Raw genomic sequence first — 17,469 nt, 5'->3', positions numbered from 1 at the left:
AGTTAGGTATTCTACTTTGCAGAAAATGAAACGGGGAAGAATATACCTCGGAAGCGCCATATGAAAGGTGCATCTCTGGCTCGTGCAGAAGCAGCTCTGGTGGCACCCTCCTATCAAAACTCCTAAACTGGCGAAGTTCGTCAGGAGGCAGCACATGAATCGCCGGTCTGTAGGCTGCCGGATCGAATGGCCGGATCTGAAGCGGCAAGAGCTTAGCCTCTGGGTCCATATCTATCTCCGGGGGAGCCCCATCGCCTGGAATGTCGTCTGACATCTCGAGAATGGTGCGAAAATGGTCAGAAGAGTGAAAACCGAGCAAGAATATGAAAAGTCAACCGAAAAGTCAACCCCAGGAGGGTGAAAAATGGCCGAAAAGGTTAGGGTGCAGAAAAGGCACAAAAATCGAGGTAAACTCCAGGGAAACATACCCCGAGTGGTGAGAATCGAGAAAAAGACGCCGAAACAAAGTTTTGTTCGGTTCAAAATATTCGAAACGCGAAGGTATTCGCGAATCGAACGTCGAAACGGGCCTTAAAACCCAGGAAAATGGCGGATCGAAGGAAGAAAAACAGCCTAGAGAGAAGGAGGAGGAAATTTTGAGCAAGAGGGAAGTGAAAATATAGGGCTAGAAGCCCTATATTTAAAGACCCGTGCCGATTTGACCAAACTGCCCCGATTCAGGCACATTTGGCCGGTCGGCCACATTGTTGGCCGGTCCGCCAAATAGATGGCCGGTGGACTTTTTTTTTGGTGGCCGGTGGATGGCCGGTGACCTCCCCCCATGGCCGATGAACCTCCTACACCTTTGTTTGGGTCTTTGATGTGGTTTGGGGCCTCCATTGCTCAACACAGTGCAAGAGAGTGCATTTTTGAAGCTCAATCGGACTCCGTTTTGACCTCGGACCGTGTTTTCTATGCGTAGCACTCGAATGCGTGCAAGGGTGTATCCTTTTCATATCCTTTTTGTATCTTGCAAACATTCGAAAACTACTTCAAATGCATTGCATCATTATGCATGCATACACGCATTGTCATGCGCACGCTGACTTGCATTGTTATGCACCTCCACGCGGTCTGGCGAGACCTTAAATACGCTTAGTCTAGGAGACCTTAAATCCTCTGAAGGTGCAAGTCCCTTGGTGTTTGTCGTGCCCGAACGACTTTTGGTAGGTTTCATCTTAGGCCGCATCGTCATGCGCACCTTACATGCATTGTCATGCATGGTCCTTGTCACACATCATCATGCGTACCTCACACGCATTTGTCATGCATTTCAAAGAGAACATGCGTTGTCGCGCATTTGAGTCCCCTTGCATCGTCATGCATATTCCAGTTGCATTGTCATGCATTTTCTCTATCATGCATTGTCATGCTTATCATACTTGCATTATTATGCACCTCTAGCGGTCTGGCGAGACCTTAAATACGCTCGGTCTAGGAGACCTTAAATCCTCTGAAGGTGCAAGTCCTTTGGTATTTGTCGTGCCCAAATGACTCTTGGCAAATTTTATCTTAGGTGGCATTGTCATACATCCCTCACTCGCATTGTTATGCACACACCTTGTGCATTGTAGCGCATATCATGCTCGCATTATTATGCATCTTCTTTAGGCCGCATCGTCATGCGCAACTTACATGCATCGTCATGCATCTTCCTTACCATGTGTTGTCGCGCATTCAAGATCATGTGCACTGTCATGCATCTCAAAAGCCACACGTTGTCGCACATTTCAAATTCATTTTGCATTGTTGTACATTTCAAAAGACGCGCGTTGTCGCGCATTCAAAATCATGCGCATTGTCATGCGTCTTAAAGACGTGCGTCGTCACGCACTCGTTTCATTTGCATTATCATGCACGTTTCATGCATTACAAAAAAAAAACAAAACAAAACAAAAACAAAAAAAATAAACATGCATTATCATGCATTCTTCGTTTCATTCGCATTATCATGCATTTCAAAAAAAACGAAAACAAAAAAAAACAACACAAAAACATGCATTATCATGCATTTTTCCTCCATTTGCATTTTCATGCATTTTTCAAAAAAAAAAAAACAAAAAAACCAACATGCATATGTCATGCATTCCATTGTAAATAGTGCATATGTCATGCATCACGGTAAATATTACATTTGCATCCATTGCATAATGTAAATATTGCATTGTAGCCTGCATGAATTCACTGCATCACATCCATCTATGGCTTGCGCCTTTCCATGTTGAGCTTGGTTTGGTATGTGCCCATATTTTTCACGTCGAAGCACAGTTATGATATTATGTGTACGCACCTATTCCACTGCTGGTATTGTGGTTTGAGGGTGACGGCACCGTTTCTGTGTTAGACGCGATTTGTACGTGTCCATGCCTTTCCTAGGCAAGATACGGTTTGGTCGTAGGCCTTATCCGCTGCATCCATTGCGTATTGTAAATATTGCATTGTAGCTTGCATGCATTACTGTATCACATCCATCTTTAGCTTGTGCCTTTCCATGTTGAGCTTGGTTTGGTATGTGCCCATATTTTTCACGTCGAAGCACAGTTATGATATTATGTATACGCGCCTATTCCACTGCTGGTATTGTGGTTTGAGGGTGACGGCACCATTTCTATGTTAGACGCGGTTTGCATGTGTCCATGCCTTTCCTAGGCCTTATCCGCTGCATCCATTGCATATTGTAAATATTGCATTGTAGCTTGCATGCATTCACTGCATCACATCCATCTATGGCTTGCGCCTTTCCATGTTGAGCTTGGTCTGGTATGTGCCCATATTTTTCACATCAAAGCACAGTTATGATATTATGCGTACGCGCCTATTCCACTGCTGGTATTGTGGTTTGAGGGTCATGGCACCGTTTCTGTGTTTAGACGCGGTTTGTATGTGTCCATGCCTTTTTTAGGCAAGATATGTTTTGGCTGCATGCCTTATCCATTGTATATATTACATTGTAGTGTAATTTGTTGCATCCAGCATTTAGGATCATGGTCTTTCCTCAGCAGAGCATGCCTCACTTATATCATCTCACCCAATTACTTGTATCTTGTGTCCGTCTACACAACTCATAGTTCTACATGTGTACGCGCTTATTCCACTGCTGGTATTGTGGTTTAAGGGTGTCAGCACCTTTTCTATGGTAGACGGACTTTGCATCTCCATCATCTTTATGATATTTGTGTGGTTTTGAACCGCTTATGGTTTGATTATGTTTCAAATGCATTGCATATCATTTGCATTGTTTATACATAGTTTTGTAAATATTGCATATCATTTTGCGCATAGGTTACATTGTCATGCACTCCTACACTTGCGTTGTCACGCAGTCTTAACTTGTATTGTCATGCATGTTGCTAACAATATTGTACCTGTTAAGTTTCTCTCTTTTACAGGCACGATATTGTATGTACGGTTCATTTGAGGCTGGCGCAACCAGACGAACCGGACAGGTATCATATTCTCTGCGTGAAATGTAGCGAGAATTACATAATTCTCTTACATCCTTTCTGCATTGTAATGTAGTTGGCTTTGTGTTTGATTGCTTAAAACTGTCGCATGTTATGCTTCGTTACAGCTTTCTTTGCATGATCATAAGTTATGCTCGGCTTTGTGCATGGCCAGTTGCATTTTGCCCCCGCCTTCGGACGCATATCTTTATTGTCTTGCATGCTTTGTCTGAGTCTTTGGCCTTGTCAAAAATGGGTCGTCCCTGGGCTTTAATACTCACTCCCGTCATTGTTATGACTTTCGAGTTCTGTCAAAGAGGGGCAACTGTAGACACCCCATTTTTGACCGTCCTCACGACTTGGACGTCACCGTTTGAACACTCGGTGATCATCCATGTTTTTGTTCGTCTTGAGTTGTCGGAGGTCTCGGCCACACGCCTTGCCTCAAGATCTCTCGACTCGACTGTTTTGTGTTTGGTTTTGCACCAAACACTTGTGTTTTTGCTTTGGAGGGCAAGGAATGGCTTGTTGGCCATCCCCACACCTCACCGGCCATGGCTTGAGGCCACCGGCCACTGTTTTGTTGCCATCGGCCAAATGTTTGGCCGGTCAGCACTATTGATGGTCGGCCGACCATTGTTTTGGCTAATTTGGCATCTTTGGATGGCCGACCACTGTGCATCTGCTTTTGGAAGATATTTTGTGCCAGCTGTGATAGCTGGCACCCACTTTGCCCCCCTCCATACACGTGTATGTAGGGATTTCACTCTTGCTTAGCTTGTTTTGTAAGCTTTGCAAGAGTGATCCTCTATAAAGGGAGGCTTTCTCCTCCCTTCTCAAGGGTTAGAAGGTTGAGTTCCAGAGGTCTGGATTAGGGTTAGGGTTTGTGGATCACCTATCTCTATATCTCTCTCTCTTTTTGCCTTTGTGTGTGTATAAGTGTGTTTGTGTCTTACTTTTGTGCATAAACACCTAGTGCTACACCTTACCTTGGTTTCTGAGGTGCCAAAGGTTTGTTTTCAAAGTTTTGAGTTGGTTTCGAGCTAAGGAAGGCTGGTGGAGCTCCATCCTTGAAGGGGTCTACAAGGGTAAGATTCTTGCTCTTTATTTTTCATTTTTGCATAGTCTTTTAACCTACCTTGAATCTATTTTTAGACTTTGTGTATAACTAATGAAAGTCTTGTTTTTGAGTTCTCTAAATAGTTGTTTAAGGTCACTTTGTTGTTTGGGGTTGTTTGACCCTTCTCAGGCCTTATTTGGTCCCCATTTTGTGCATTTTTGGTGAGCTCCGGGACCACCTTGTTTGGGCCTCCTCACCACTGAAATACAGAGGGATTTCAGTGGTGGGGATGGTGCTTTAAGGTCCTAAGAAGGAGAGGGCCATCCCCTCTCATTGTTGCCTTCAATGTTGGCCATTTTAGCCTCATGTGTGAGCATCTTGTTTAAGTGTATGTTGGCCATGTTTTAAGTGTTATTTGTGCTTATTTTGCCATGATATAGCGTTGTTTTTAATTGATTTAGACACACCATGGATGCTTAGCATACTTGTCTTGTAATGCCATGAATTGCCTTAACATGTGCCTAGCATTTAGACCACTATGCCTACTTGTTTTGGCCTAGCTTTGTGAAGATTTTATGCATGTTTTAGTGTGCCCAAGGTCTATTTTTGGTTGCTTGGGTCATCCATGCTTTGTTTTGTATAGCTACCATGTAATCCCCCTTGTGAGCCTTGAGTGTTGACCCCTCTAGCGTGCTTTACTTGCTTGTTTCAGTGGTTTGGCACCACTTATAGCATCATTTTAGTCCTTGTGGTATACTTGTATGCTTGCATTTGATGCCCCTTCAATGCCTTAAAAGGCTTGTGTCTTATGCTCCATGTTTGGACCCTTTATGTATGCTTCCATATTTAGACCATTTATATGCCATCTAGGTGCGTCTTTGGTCTTGTTTAGACCTGCATTGGACCTGTTTTAGGTCCTCCTGGCCCTTTGGGGTTTGCTTCATAGCCCCCTTGAGTCTTGGACATTGTTGCATGCCTAGCTTGTCTTGTTTACTTGGTTTGGCACCTTTATAACATGATTTTCAGAGCTTAGTATGCATGCCATATGTCCATGTTTGTCCCTTTTAAGTGTGCTTAAAAGTTGCTCTTTGATGCTTAAGTTTTGAACCATGTGTGCATGCATGTTTGTGTGTATTTTGGCCTTCATTTTCTTAGCATTTGGCCACTGTTTGGGGCTTATTTGAGTGCTGCCCAAACTAGTCTAAGACCCTCATTCGCGTGTTGTTGCATGCTAGCCTTGCATGTTGTTACATACTTGGCCTATCGCATGTGTTGTATGTTTGAATCACATTGCATTTGGCATGCATTTCCTCTTGTTTTGATTGCTTAACATGTTATATGTCTTGCATGTTTGCATGTTCACATTGCATCTTTGCATGCTTGTTAACTTGCATACTTGTTACATATTTGCATCTTAGCATGCTTGTTTGCATCCTCATGTTGCATGTTTAGCTTGCATGCCTAGGTTGCATTTCACTAAGTATGCATGCCTTGCCTCTTGAATTGATTATAATAGAGGTTGGGCCTCTATTGTTTGTTTATGTGCATTTCATTCCACACCAAAATGCACAACTTGGTTTATTGGGCCATCACGCATTGAAATACGCGATTGGTGGTCCGAGAATCGAGTACCATACCCTTTTGAGTCATAAACATGATAAGGGGTGTGGTGGTACAAACATTGCTTTGAAATGCATTGCCATGCCTTGTTTTGCCATCTGCTGCTGTCAAAACAGGTTCCTGCAAGAAGATATGGCCAGTCGGCCATCTCTAGTGCCAGCCGGCTACCCATTTCTGGCCGATGGCTTCATAGATGGTCGATGACAACTTACCTTTGACCGGTGACCATTCCTCATGGTCGGTGGCATTTCCCAGTGTTCAGAGGGTGTACCTTGGGACTTGTGCAGTCTTCAGAGGAGGAAAACAGTGAAAATAGAGGTAACTTGTGCATGGCGGTGGGTTTCCGAGTCAAGCCGAGCATACGTGCATTGGGCCCTCTTCCCGAAGCGGTTTTATCGCTTTATTAGCTTAGTTAATTTGCTTAACTAGTTAATTGGTCTGTAATTAATTAATTAGCTTATGGGTTAATTAATTTGTATTATTCTTTCGGACCCTCCGAGCGAGGGCAATTGTGTAATAAGCGTGCGTGAATGTGTGTATGTCTTTCAACCCCACGTCTTTCTCCCTTTTATTTACTAGCTTTTGATGGTTAGTATTAGGGCATATTCAATTTAGCATACCTTATGCTATGCATGCGTGCATCATTCATCAGTATTGCATGCACCGGGCTCGGCGCATCATGCTAACTGCATAGTATTTCAAATCTAACTTGAATATATGCTATCTGTCACATTTCACATGCCATCCATAGATTAGCTGAGCCTATTCTAGTGACATTTTGTATGCGATGCATTAGTCACTTTAACATGAACTAGGATCATGTATGATTACTAACTAGTTTCTTGTTTTGGCTTGGAGTACACTGTGAGTGTTTTTATGCTTTAACATCTCGCATGAGTCTGAATGTTAAACATGACAGCATGCTTACCATGTGGCTATATGCTTATGTGATATAAATTGCCTGAATGCCTGTGGGTGAAGGTTGGATTGTTTGAGTTGGAATAACTCATTGAAATCCGTGTTTTAGCCTACTTGCGAGTAGCAAATTTTAAATTGTTTTCAACCAAACGAATATGCGATGCTTTGTTCCAAATTAGGCGATCTAGTCTATACTTTTGTGTTGTGCGCATCACATAGTAAGATTAGGCTAATAACCGGATTAAGAACACATAACGTTTTCAAAACTAGATATCATGGTTAGTAGAGGCCGATCTTCGGATCGGGCGAGCGAGGGTACTCATAGCTGACCTTCCCCAATCGTACCCAAGTTCCCGAGCCGAGGCAACTTTGGTGATGACGGACGCGTGGCCTTAGGTAACGAGTCAGGGTTTCCTAAATTTCCCCAAAATAAAATATTTAGGTGGCGACTCTGTATCTGGCAAAGCAGTCCATGTTTGGCATTTCTTTCTAAAAAAATCTGTTTTCCAAAACGATTTGCCGGATTTGAACTCTTCGGTGATTTATTAATCTCACATTGCACATTGTGAAATCAGATTAAGAACCGACACGCAAATCGAGTCCGAACTGTAGCATGGGGCCGACAAGGCGCGTCTACACAATCATATTTCAAAATGGCCTCGGGCCCAATCATATTTCAAAATGGCCTCGGGCCCAATATATAACAAAACGGCCTCAGGCCCAACGTATATCAAAACAGCCTTGGGCCTAACATATAACAAAACGGCCTTGAGCCCAACGTATATCAAAACAGCTTCGGGCCCAAGGTATATCAAAATGGCCTCGGGCCCAACGTATATCAAAACGGCCTCGAGCTCAACATATAACAAAACGGCCTCAAACCCAACATATAACAAAACGACCTCAAACCCAACGTTGCACATGTTATATAACATTAATGAGGTTTCTCATTTTAAAAAAATCACAATGTTGGCACGAATCACCGTTCATGGTTTAAGGTACACAATAACGAACATGTAAATATGGTATTATTACTCACAGTGGGATCGATCTTGTGGTGTTTTCTCCGGCACATAACCTACACCAAACGTGTTACACACATATTCGATAAGTGATTCACTTCAATTGTACTATTTTCTTTCATTATTCACAACCTTCTTTAATGAGTTTCTATTCATCATTTCACTCCCAAAAGGGGCTAAATAAGGTTGGGAACGCATTCCGGAGGCCGGGGGTAGCAAGACAAAACAACACAATTTTGTTCCTGTTTGGCCACACGTGCGATCGGTCCAACCGCTCGAGCGGTCTGGCTCCGCACATGTGGAAATGGCCGTCGCTCAAGCGCACAATGAGGAGTGGGTTTAGGCTTAAATCTTGGGCGCTTGTGCGGAGCCCAAGGCCGCACGAGCGGTCTGGGCTCACTCAGGCAGTTCGAAAAAGGCTCCAAGATACAAACATTTTTCTTTCATTCCCAAGCCCAAATCCATGTAAAAACAACTCAAAAACATGATATCTAAGCATGATACAAGTGCAATTCCACATTAAACATATCAATCTTGCATCAACAATAATTTCATGGTCTCATCTTTTCACAATTTCATGGTTTACATACACAAGTTTAAAATACATATATTCAGAAATGATTTTCTCACAAATTTTGTTTATATAACTCAAATCAAACAATGGTGTAGAGATTAAGGTCCAATTTCATGCCTTTAACTCTAGTCACTACACAACTCTAAACCCTAGCTCAAAATTCCTAATTTCTTCATGATTTCTTAACAAGATAAGTTAGAGACAGTTTGTAAGTAAATTTTCATAACTTAACTCAAATCTATGGTTTGCCCCTTGATTCCCTTCAAATCCCTAGCTCACTACAACATTTTCTTAGTTTAGTGACATTTGAAAGTGCCACAAAACTATTCTTCTAACGACATTTTTTGGTCTTGTGACATTTTGAACAAGTGCCACTTCTATCGGTGCCACGGTAGATATGAGTGCCACGGTAGATACTTACAAGTGCCACTGCACCATCATGGCTGAAAACTTTCAATGACATTTTAATGTCATGGTAGATATTATTTGTGGCACTATCAAGTGCCATTAAAAAAAGAGTTAGTGACACTTGTAAGTGTCATTACACCATCAAGACTAAAACCTTTCAGTGACACTTTAATGTCATGGTAGGCACTATTCGTGACGCTATCAAGTGTCATTCATGACGATAATTCGTTGTAGAACAATTTGATCCGTTCTTGCGGAGACTCGAACCGCCAACCTTCCGCACCATAAACCTTATACACCACACTCTTCCCACTACACCTCTATAGCACCACATGATTATATATGCAACATATATTATTTATATAGTATATACATCCATATTAATATAAAAGTATATGTATAAACATAATTATTTTATTGAACATAATTTATGTAAAATAAACTATTTACTACCAAAATAAAAAAAAGACCACTTTTGGCGACTAAAAATCTATACTTTTGGCTACTAATTGTTTTTTAGTTGCTAAAAAACTTAACTTTTGTCGACTAAAATCGGATTTGGTTGCCGAATATGCACTTTCACCTACCAAAATTTTGATCACCAAAAAATTTTATTCCCGCCTTAGGATTTTAGTTCTCCCGCGCTAAAAATGACCACTTTTGGCGATTTAGTTGCCGATTGTAGACTTTTGGCTACTAAAATTTTTTTTGGCACCAAAAAGCTTTACTTTTGGCTACTAAAATTTTTATAGCCGGTAAAACCCATATAATCAGCGACCAAACTTATTTTTAGTCGCCAATTGTAGACTTTTGGCTACTAAATTTGTTGAGTCGCCAAAAAGCTTTACTTTTGGCAACTAATGCTGTTTTGGTCGCTGAAAACTATACTTTCAGCAACCAAATTTTTTTGGTCAGGAAATTTAGTCGCCGAATATGCTTTTTCCTGTAGTGTATATTGAGTTTAATTCATTTATTTTTAATCATTTACTGCATTTTAAAAATTTAGAAAATATATTGGCATTTTTTGTTTTTTCAAAAATGTCATTATAAGCTTGGAAAGTTTTTGGCTTAGTGGCATTTCTCAAAATGCTATAAAATATTTGTTTATGACACTTTTGACCTAAGTGCCATAAAAAGTAATTTGCACCACCTAGTGTCCTGATATTTTTTAAAAAATGCCATTGCAACTAAAGTTTAGTGACATCTGTTGGTAAATGTCACGAACATAATTTTGTGTGTCATTATTTTATAAAATGTCATAAAATTGATATGACATTTCTTTATTGAAATGCCACTAGAGGCTTATATGTTTTGTGGTTCTGTGGCATTTTTCTAAAACATTTAATGCCAATTTTTATTTTTGTGGCATTTTCTAAAAGGGCAAATTACATATACACCCCTCGAGGTTTGGTTAAATTACAGATACCCCCCTGAGGTTTCGAAAATTACATCCCGCCCCCTGAGGTTTGTATTTTCATAACAATTTACCCCCTGAGGTTTATATTTCATAACAAATTACCCCCTAATTTCTTATGCAAATATAGCATTCAGGGGGGAATTCGTAATTTCTCAAACCTCAGGGGGGTATTTGTAATTTAGCCAAACCTCGAGGGGTGTATATGTAATTTGCCCTTTCTAAAAACATGCTACTAGTGTAGTGTCACTAAAGTGTAAATTTGTTGTAGTGACATTTTTGTTGTAATGAAGTGACACTTTTTTTAATTGAAATGCCACTAGAGCCTTGTATGTTTGTTGCTCTATGACATTTTTCTAAAAAATGCCACCAAATATTCTTTTTGTGACATTTTTTAAGAACATGCCACTAGTATGGTGTCACTAAAATATGTTTTTGTTGTAGTGTTGTGACACTTGTTCATTGAAATGTCACTAGAGCCTTTTATGTTTGTCGTTTTGTGGCATTTTTCAAAAACGTGCCACTAAATATCATTTTTGTGGTATTTTCTAAAAATGTGCCACTAAAGTATGTTTTTGTTGTAGTTTTATGACACTTGTTCATTGAAATGTCACTAGAGCCTTTTATGTTTGTCGTTTTGTGGCATTTTTCAAAAACTTGCCACTAAATATCATTTTTTGTGGCATTTTCTAAAAATATGCCACTAGTGTAGTGCCACTAAAGTATGTTTTTGTTGTAGTGGCTTTCTCCTCTTCCTCTCTCTCTAACTCACACTTTGGAGCCCTCTTCTAACAAAATGAAGAACAAAAGAGGCTATGCATATATAACTTAACTCAAAAATCTTAATTTATTCATTACAAATCATGATTTTTCAAAATCTCACCATAGGCTCTAAAAATCATGCTAATCATAACTATGAAGTCAGATTTTGCTTATCGCGCCTCTACGGCCTTTAATTTCAGTTCAAAATTTCAATTGCAATAGATATTCCTACTTTCAACAAATATTTTTCCAAATTCACATATTTCTCATACTTAAACTCATAAATTTATATCAAATACATAATCACATATATAATTAAATATAATATGGGTTAAGTTATCACGTTCAGATTCATAGGCTTGTCAGGAAACTAGCATTACTGTTTAAAATTTACTAACAAACTGGTTCACAAATTATATTTATTGATAAAAAAAAGACCAATAATGCTCCTAGTTGGTAAAACATAAGTGCAAGTCCAATAGTGTTAATAATTGAACAAGCACATATGATGAAATTATCGATTTACTTGATAATTTTCTCGACAATTTTTTTTATTTTTGAGTAAGTCTTGGTTTGGTATCTATATGTTTTAGTTAAAATGTTAAAAAATTATTATAGGTTATCATATCATTCTTTCTATTTTTTCACATATTTTTTTATAAAAAATTAAAAAAATTACTAAAATAACTTATTCGCTAACGAGACTTGAGTATGAACAAAAGCTTCTTATTCAATAAATTATAAATTATTTTATAACTTTCTTTTTAAAATTATCAATAAGGGTTGGCTTGAGAATATGTTATTTTAGTATTTTTTAGCTTTTAACTAAAATATGAGGTGAAAAAAATTAATAGTATATTTGGAATATTTTTTTGATTTTTATAGAAAAAAAACGTACAAAAAACAGAGAGAAAATAATTTTTTTTGATTTTTTTGGTATATTTTTTAATTTTTTAATTTTTTTAATAAGTTTTTAATTTTTTGTCTGGAAATGACTTCCCATCCATATTCCTTTATACTTCATTTTTTGGGCTTCATTCTAGGTCTACAATGATAATTTAAATTGTTCATTTCGTAATCCCAACAATTTAGATGAGTTATGAAAAAAATTAATTTAATCAAATATCATTAAATATATGAAAAAAATTGCATCTTATTTTTAAAATGAACAGTAATTGTGACTTTAAACTTAAACCTTTCATTATATAAAATAAAAAATGATTTGTTTATGTATTTATCGATATCCGATGAAACTAATTTTTTGCACAGATGGTCTTCATTGGCCTCGTTTAGAAAATTGACTATTTTAATAGAATATTTTAGTTTTTGACTATTTTAGAGGGAATTTTATTTGCACCCAAAAAATTATGAAGTACGCTAAATTTCTCAATACATCCTATTAAATTATTTAGGGTTATAATTTACTCTCAATACACCTAATATTTTTTTTCCTAAATTACCCTTCAAAGTACACCTAATAAACAAATCAAAAATCCAAATTGCATCACTTTAAAAAATCTTTTCAGAAATTTTTAAACAGATTTCTCATTATAGCTACTCCTTTTGTTCAACAAAATACAACAACATTCAAGAACTAATTGAGATTTTTAAAAATCACAAAACTAAATTTTTAATCATATAAATGTAATAATCAAAATTTTGTCTTTTTACGAAAAGATGTGCAGAAAAGTAGAGATGTGATGTGATGGAAAAAAGATAAAATGATGGATTATTTTTAAGTTGCCAAACTTGACCTAAATCTCTAAATTTTTTATATATTTTGCGACAAAATCTTTTTATGTCCACAATTGAATATATCTATATGATATACATATATCTAGAGTATTGTTGGAGGAAACAAAAAGAAACAATAACATTCAATCATAATCGATCAATACGTTGTGCGCCAACTTATGGGCAGGTTTAGGCTAAGTTTGGGAAGTCCCAAATAAGTCAAAAAGTTACTCAAAAAGTTAAAAAGTTAACACTATTCACCAAAAGTCAACAATTACGGCTGCACAATTCCCAATTCAAATTTTCCTCTACAAACCAATTTTTACAATTTTTTATTACACATTTTTCCATAAAAAGTCAAAAAGTTAACCCAAACATCCATATTTTCAATCTCAATTTTTTAGTCCAAAAAGACAAAAAGTGCACTTATTTAGTCTTCCCAAACTTGGCCTTAATTACAAAGCGCAAGACCTTCCTGATGCTAAGAAAATCAAAAAAAAAAAAACAGTAGATAAGCATCTACTATCATCTATTATACTTATATTCCAGTCAGATTGTAAACTACCATTACAACCATTTATCAAAACTTGAGGTTCACTCTGGATGGAGATTGGTTTCAACTTAGCTGCCTTTGTGATGGGCTTCAAATTAAGGGGGTTCTTCAAACCGCAGCAATGACTGTTGGGTTAGAAATCATTCTAAAGAATCTTAAGAAAGTATGGTAGTACTACTTTGATATTAATGATAATGGTTAGTTTTAATGAGGTGGATTAAAGTTTTAGGATGAGTAAGGAGATGGAAATAAAATAATTAAAATTTAAAAAAAAAAAGACGAAATTGAAAAGTATAAATGATTTGGGCGTACCATGAGAAAAAAAAATTATTTTAGGGTTTAATGTTTATTGCTCTTATTAATAAATTTACATTAAGATATAATATAAATTAAAATTTCAAAATGGTAGTTCAACGAACTGAGTTATTATTGGGGCGTAGAATTATCCCTATTTTAGTGGGTTAAAGTATTTGTATTTGGAAAAATGATTGAATTTTTTTATAATTAGATGTAATATTTGTGAAAGAAAAATCGAAATAATTATAGATTTGATGTGACATTTTATGTTATTAACTATTTTAGTCTATTTTGTCATTTTGTAAATTTTAGCCTAAAAAACTAAAAAAATCATTTGCCAAACCCTCTCATTGTGAGATTTACAAGATGAACGGTTTAAATTATTATTGTGAACCTAAAATAAAACCCAAAAAAAGACCTTGTGTGAGAAATTGATAATTTTAGTTGATTATTTAACTTTTTAACTATTTTAACTTGGCTAAAATAATTATATTTGAAAAATTAATTAACTTTTTTTATAATTAATTTGATAATTATAAAAAAAAATTTAATTAAATATTTTATTTTATTTTATTAATTATATTAACTTATTTTATCTTTTAATAAACTGTTTTGACCTAACTCTTCTGTCCAAGACCCTCAAAAACTTGCAAAAATGACAGCTCGGTGATTGCTAAAGGCCTTGTTGTAAAGGGTTTGCCCACAGAGCCAGGCTGTTAATGAAGCCCTTTCTCGTAATTCTCCGCTGTCGGACTGAAATTCCCATAATTATCCCTTCAATCGCAACGTGTCAAATCATGATTCCCTATTCTTCAGCCCACCCCAACATCCAAACCTTTGCCCTCACCGCACCAGAACCCGACTTCTCAAACTATATATACACAGAATCCCACTTTTTCAGAAAAAAAAACTCTCTTTCCCGCCGCGAAAATCCCCCGAAAAACCGAGCTCCGCCGCCTCCGTATGTCGGAATCCAGACCTCCGCCGCGGCCGGCCCCGCTATTCAAGCAAAATTCGTGGTCGCCGGACATGCTCCGAGACGAGGCGTGGTCACGGCGGAGGGGCAACCACCACAAGCTGCGACGAGGCGGCTGCGGCAATGGCGGCCTCCGCCGAAGCAAGAGCGTCACCGACGACGATTTGGACGAACTCAAAGCTTGCTTCGAGTTAGGGTTCCGATTCGACTTGCCTGATATCGATCCGAAGTTATCGAATACATTCCCTGCTTTGGAACTCTACCACGCCGTTAACAAGCAGTACAGCCAGAGACTGTCCAGTTCGTCATCGTCGTCGTCCACGGTGGTTTCCGATCCCGATTCGCCGTCGATTGAGAACCCTAGCACTATATTCGACGACTCAGGTAGGTTGATCCAACGGCTGTAATTTATCAACTTTTTTTTTTTTGTTAATTTAAATATTTTTTATTTTTTATTTTTTGGAAATAATGTGAAGGTGATGATCCGAAGATGGTGAAGACGAGATTAAGGCAGTGGGCGCAGGTGGTGGCTTGTGCGGTACGGCAATCGGCTTCACCGAAATCATGAATTGATCCTTCTCCATTCAATTTTGTTGTGTACAGTCAATTATAAATTTGAATTTTTTTATTTGAATTATTGTTGGAACTTTTTTTTTTTTTTTCATTTTTTTTTTCTCCCTAAGAAAAGGAATGAAGATTCTACATTGGGTAAAGATTGACATATTTATATGAACAGTAATTTATATGGACATATTTATATGGGGCCATTAATTTTGTTATGATTGATCTGTTTTTTTAATTTAAAATTACCAGTAATACTGGAGATGTGACTATAGATTATTCTAGAATAAATCAGTTTGATTTTATTTCGGTTTTTACAAATTGTTTTTTGATTTTTTTAAATTAAAAATTAATTTAGTAAAAAATCAATAAATTAAAATTACAATTAATTATTTTCATATAGTTTTATATTTTTTGAGGATGAAAATAATTTTAAAAATTTAAAAACATGTTTTTAGTTTTTATTTTTTAGGGTTTAAGATTTATCAAAAAAGAGTTTTTGTGAAACAATGAGATGTATTTTTCATCCAAAAAAAAAAGAGAAAAAATGGGGATCGGAATGAGATGTTTTTGAGGTGACATGAATCTATTATGTAAAATTCAATGTTAACTAGAGCAAAACTTGAAGGTAGATCTTTGATGATGTAGCTCCGATGTCAATAATACTTTCGATGATGATGATGATGATGAAAACGATGATGGGAAATACATTTTTTTATTTTTTGGGTAAATTATACTCACCTCGTTGGGGTTTAACAATTATAGGGATCTTCTTTGTAATTACTTTTTCTAATATTGTCAATATTATTCTTTTCTGTTAATTTAAGCCAAATGGTGTTAACTTAGTTGTATCAATGATCATAATACTATTTACACTTAATAAGCTTTAATTGTAATTTACCTATATATTAAATTATCATTTTATTTCTCACATTTTTTTTTTTTGTATTTTCTTGACTTTGTATTTTTTTTTCCACTATAAGTTTTGAATTTTTATAAATTTAAAAAAAGAAAAGAAAAAATCAACCATTAATAAAATTAAGAAAGAACATCCATATTTCTTATTTGAATTAATTTTGAGATTTAATTTAATAAAAATAATTTAAATGAAAGAAACAAAGATGGAGATATAGATTTTAGATGTAATAAATAACAAATTATTTGAGTATTTTATTATTTTCAAATAATTTATTTCTTCAAGTAAAATTCTATTTTAATTAGATTTAAGAAATGACAAATTTAAATAGTTTATTATTCTTAAATAATTTATTTATCTTTCATTCCCTATAATCTAATTTTAATTTATATTATAACGTGATTAGATATTTTTTCACTTTTATATTTATTTTTAAAATTTTTATTATTAAGGTGAGAAAAATTGACCTTTTTTTTTAATGATAATTAAAATTTGAGAATATAGGATTGTGAAAAGTTAAAATTATAATTTTTTATATATATTTATGAGGTGACATTTGGTAATTTCTGTAAGTCAAAAAAAAAATTTTATTATAAATATGAAATGTTATAATGTTTATTTTTCTTAAAAAACATTTAATACACTAATATTTTTACAAAATAAAAGAAAAATTCATATTTCGTAAGATGTTATGGTATTGGGTGATGCTAGCTAACATAGATGAGAAAAAATTATTAAAAAAATTGAGGAAAAAACATAGAGAAGAGAACAAATAATAATAATAATAATAATAATAATAATAATAATAATAATAATAAAATTATATAGTGCTGTTATTTGCTGCAGTGACACTGTGAAAAAATGAATGAGAAAATAAATAGAAAGAAAAATAAAATAAAATAAATGGAAAAAGAGGGATAATTTCTCCAAATATGTATTTTTCGTAGGGAAAAAAATAAATTCCCATATGTATTTTTAAATTTTTATTCAAATTCTAATTTCTCAAAATAATTATTTATAAATTGGTGGTTGTACAGGCACGAAATTTTCTTCCCGTATAATCCTATTGATCAAGTCTGCGCTTCTCCGTACGTCGTCGCTTTACTCCCTGAAAATACAAACGTGAGCTAGCCGGCGGGTGTGTGCCGGATACCTCTCCGATGCCTAAGTCAGCAAAATAGACAAATAGACAAAAAGCTCTGTTTGTTCGG

The 17,469-nt window shown here is 36.0% G+C and overlaps 1 protein-coding gene across 1 annotated transcript; it reads left to right on the top strand.

The window, feature by feature from the left end:
* The first annotated feature begins 14,714 nt into the window (after window positions 1–14,714).
* LOC114277025 (uncharacterized) lies at window positions 14,715–15,560 on the top strand. Its single transcript, XM_082913506.1, has 2 exons — window positions 14,715–15,165; window positions 15,258–15,560. Exons 1-2 carry the CDS (start codon window positions 14,769–14,771, stop codon window positions 15,347–15,349), a joined length of 489 nt encoding a protein of 162 aa, XP_082769632.1. The 5' UTR covers window positions 14,715–14,768; the 3' UTR covers window positions 15,350–15,560.
* The last annotated feature ends 1,909 nt before the right edge of the window (window positions 15,561–17,469 follow it).

The sequence above is a fragment of the Camellia sinensis genome, chromosome 2 (genome assembly GCF_055761805.1).
Source record: "Camellia sinensis isolate YWXY chromosome 2, ASM5576180v1, whole genome shotgun sequence".
Classification (NCBI taxonomy): domain Eukaryota; kingdom Viridiplantae; phylum Streptophyta; class Magnoliopsida; order Ericales; family Theaceae; genus Camellia; species Camellia sinensis.
The sequence above is the reverse complement of the archived record's forward strand: the minus strand, read 5'-3'. Positions and strand labels throughout refer to the sequence as shown.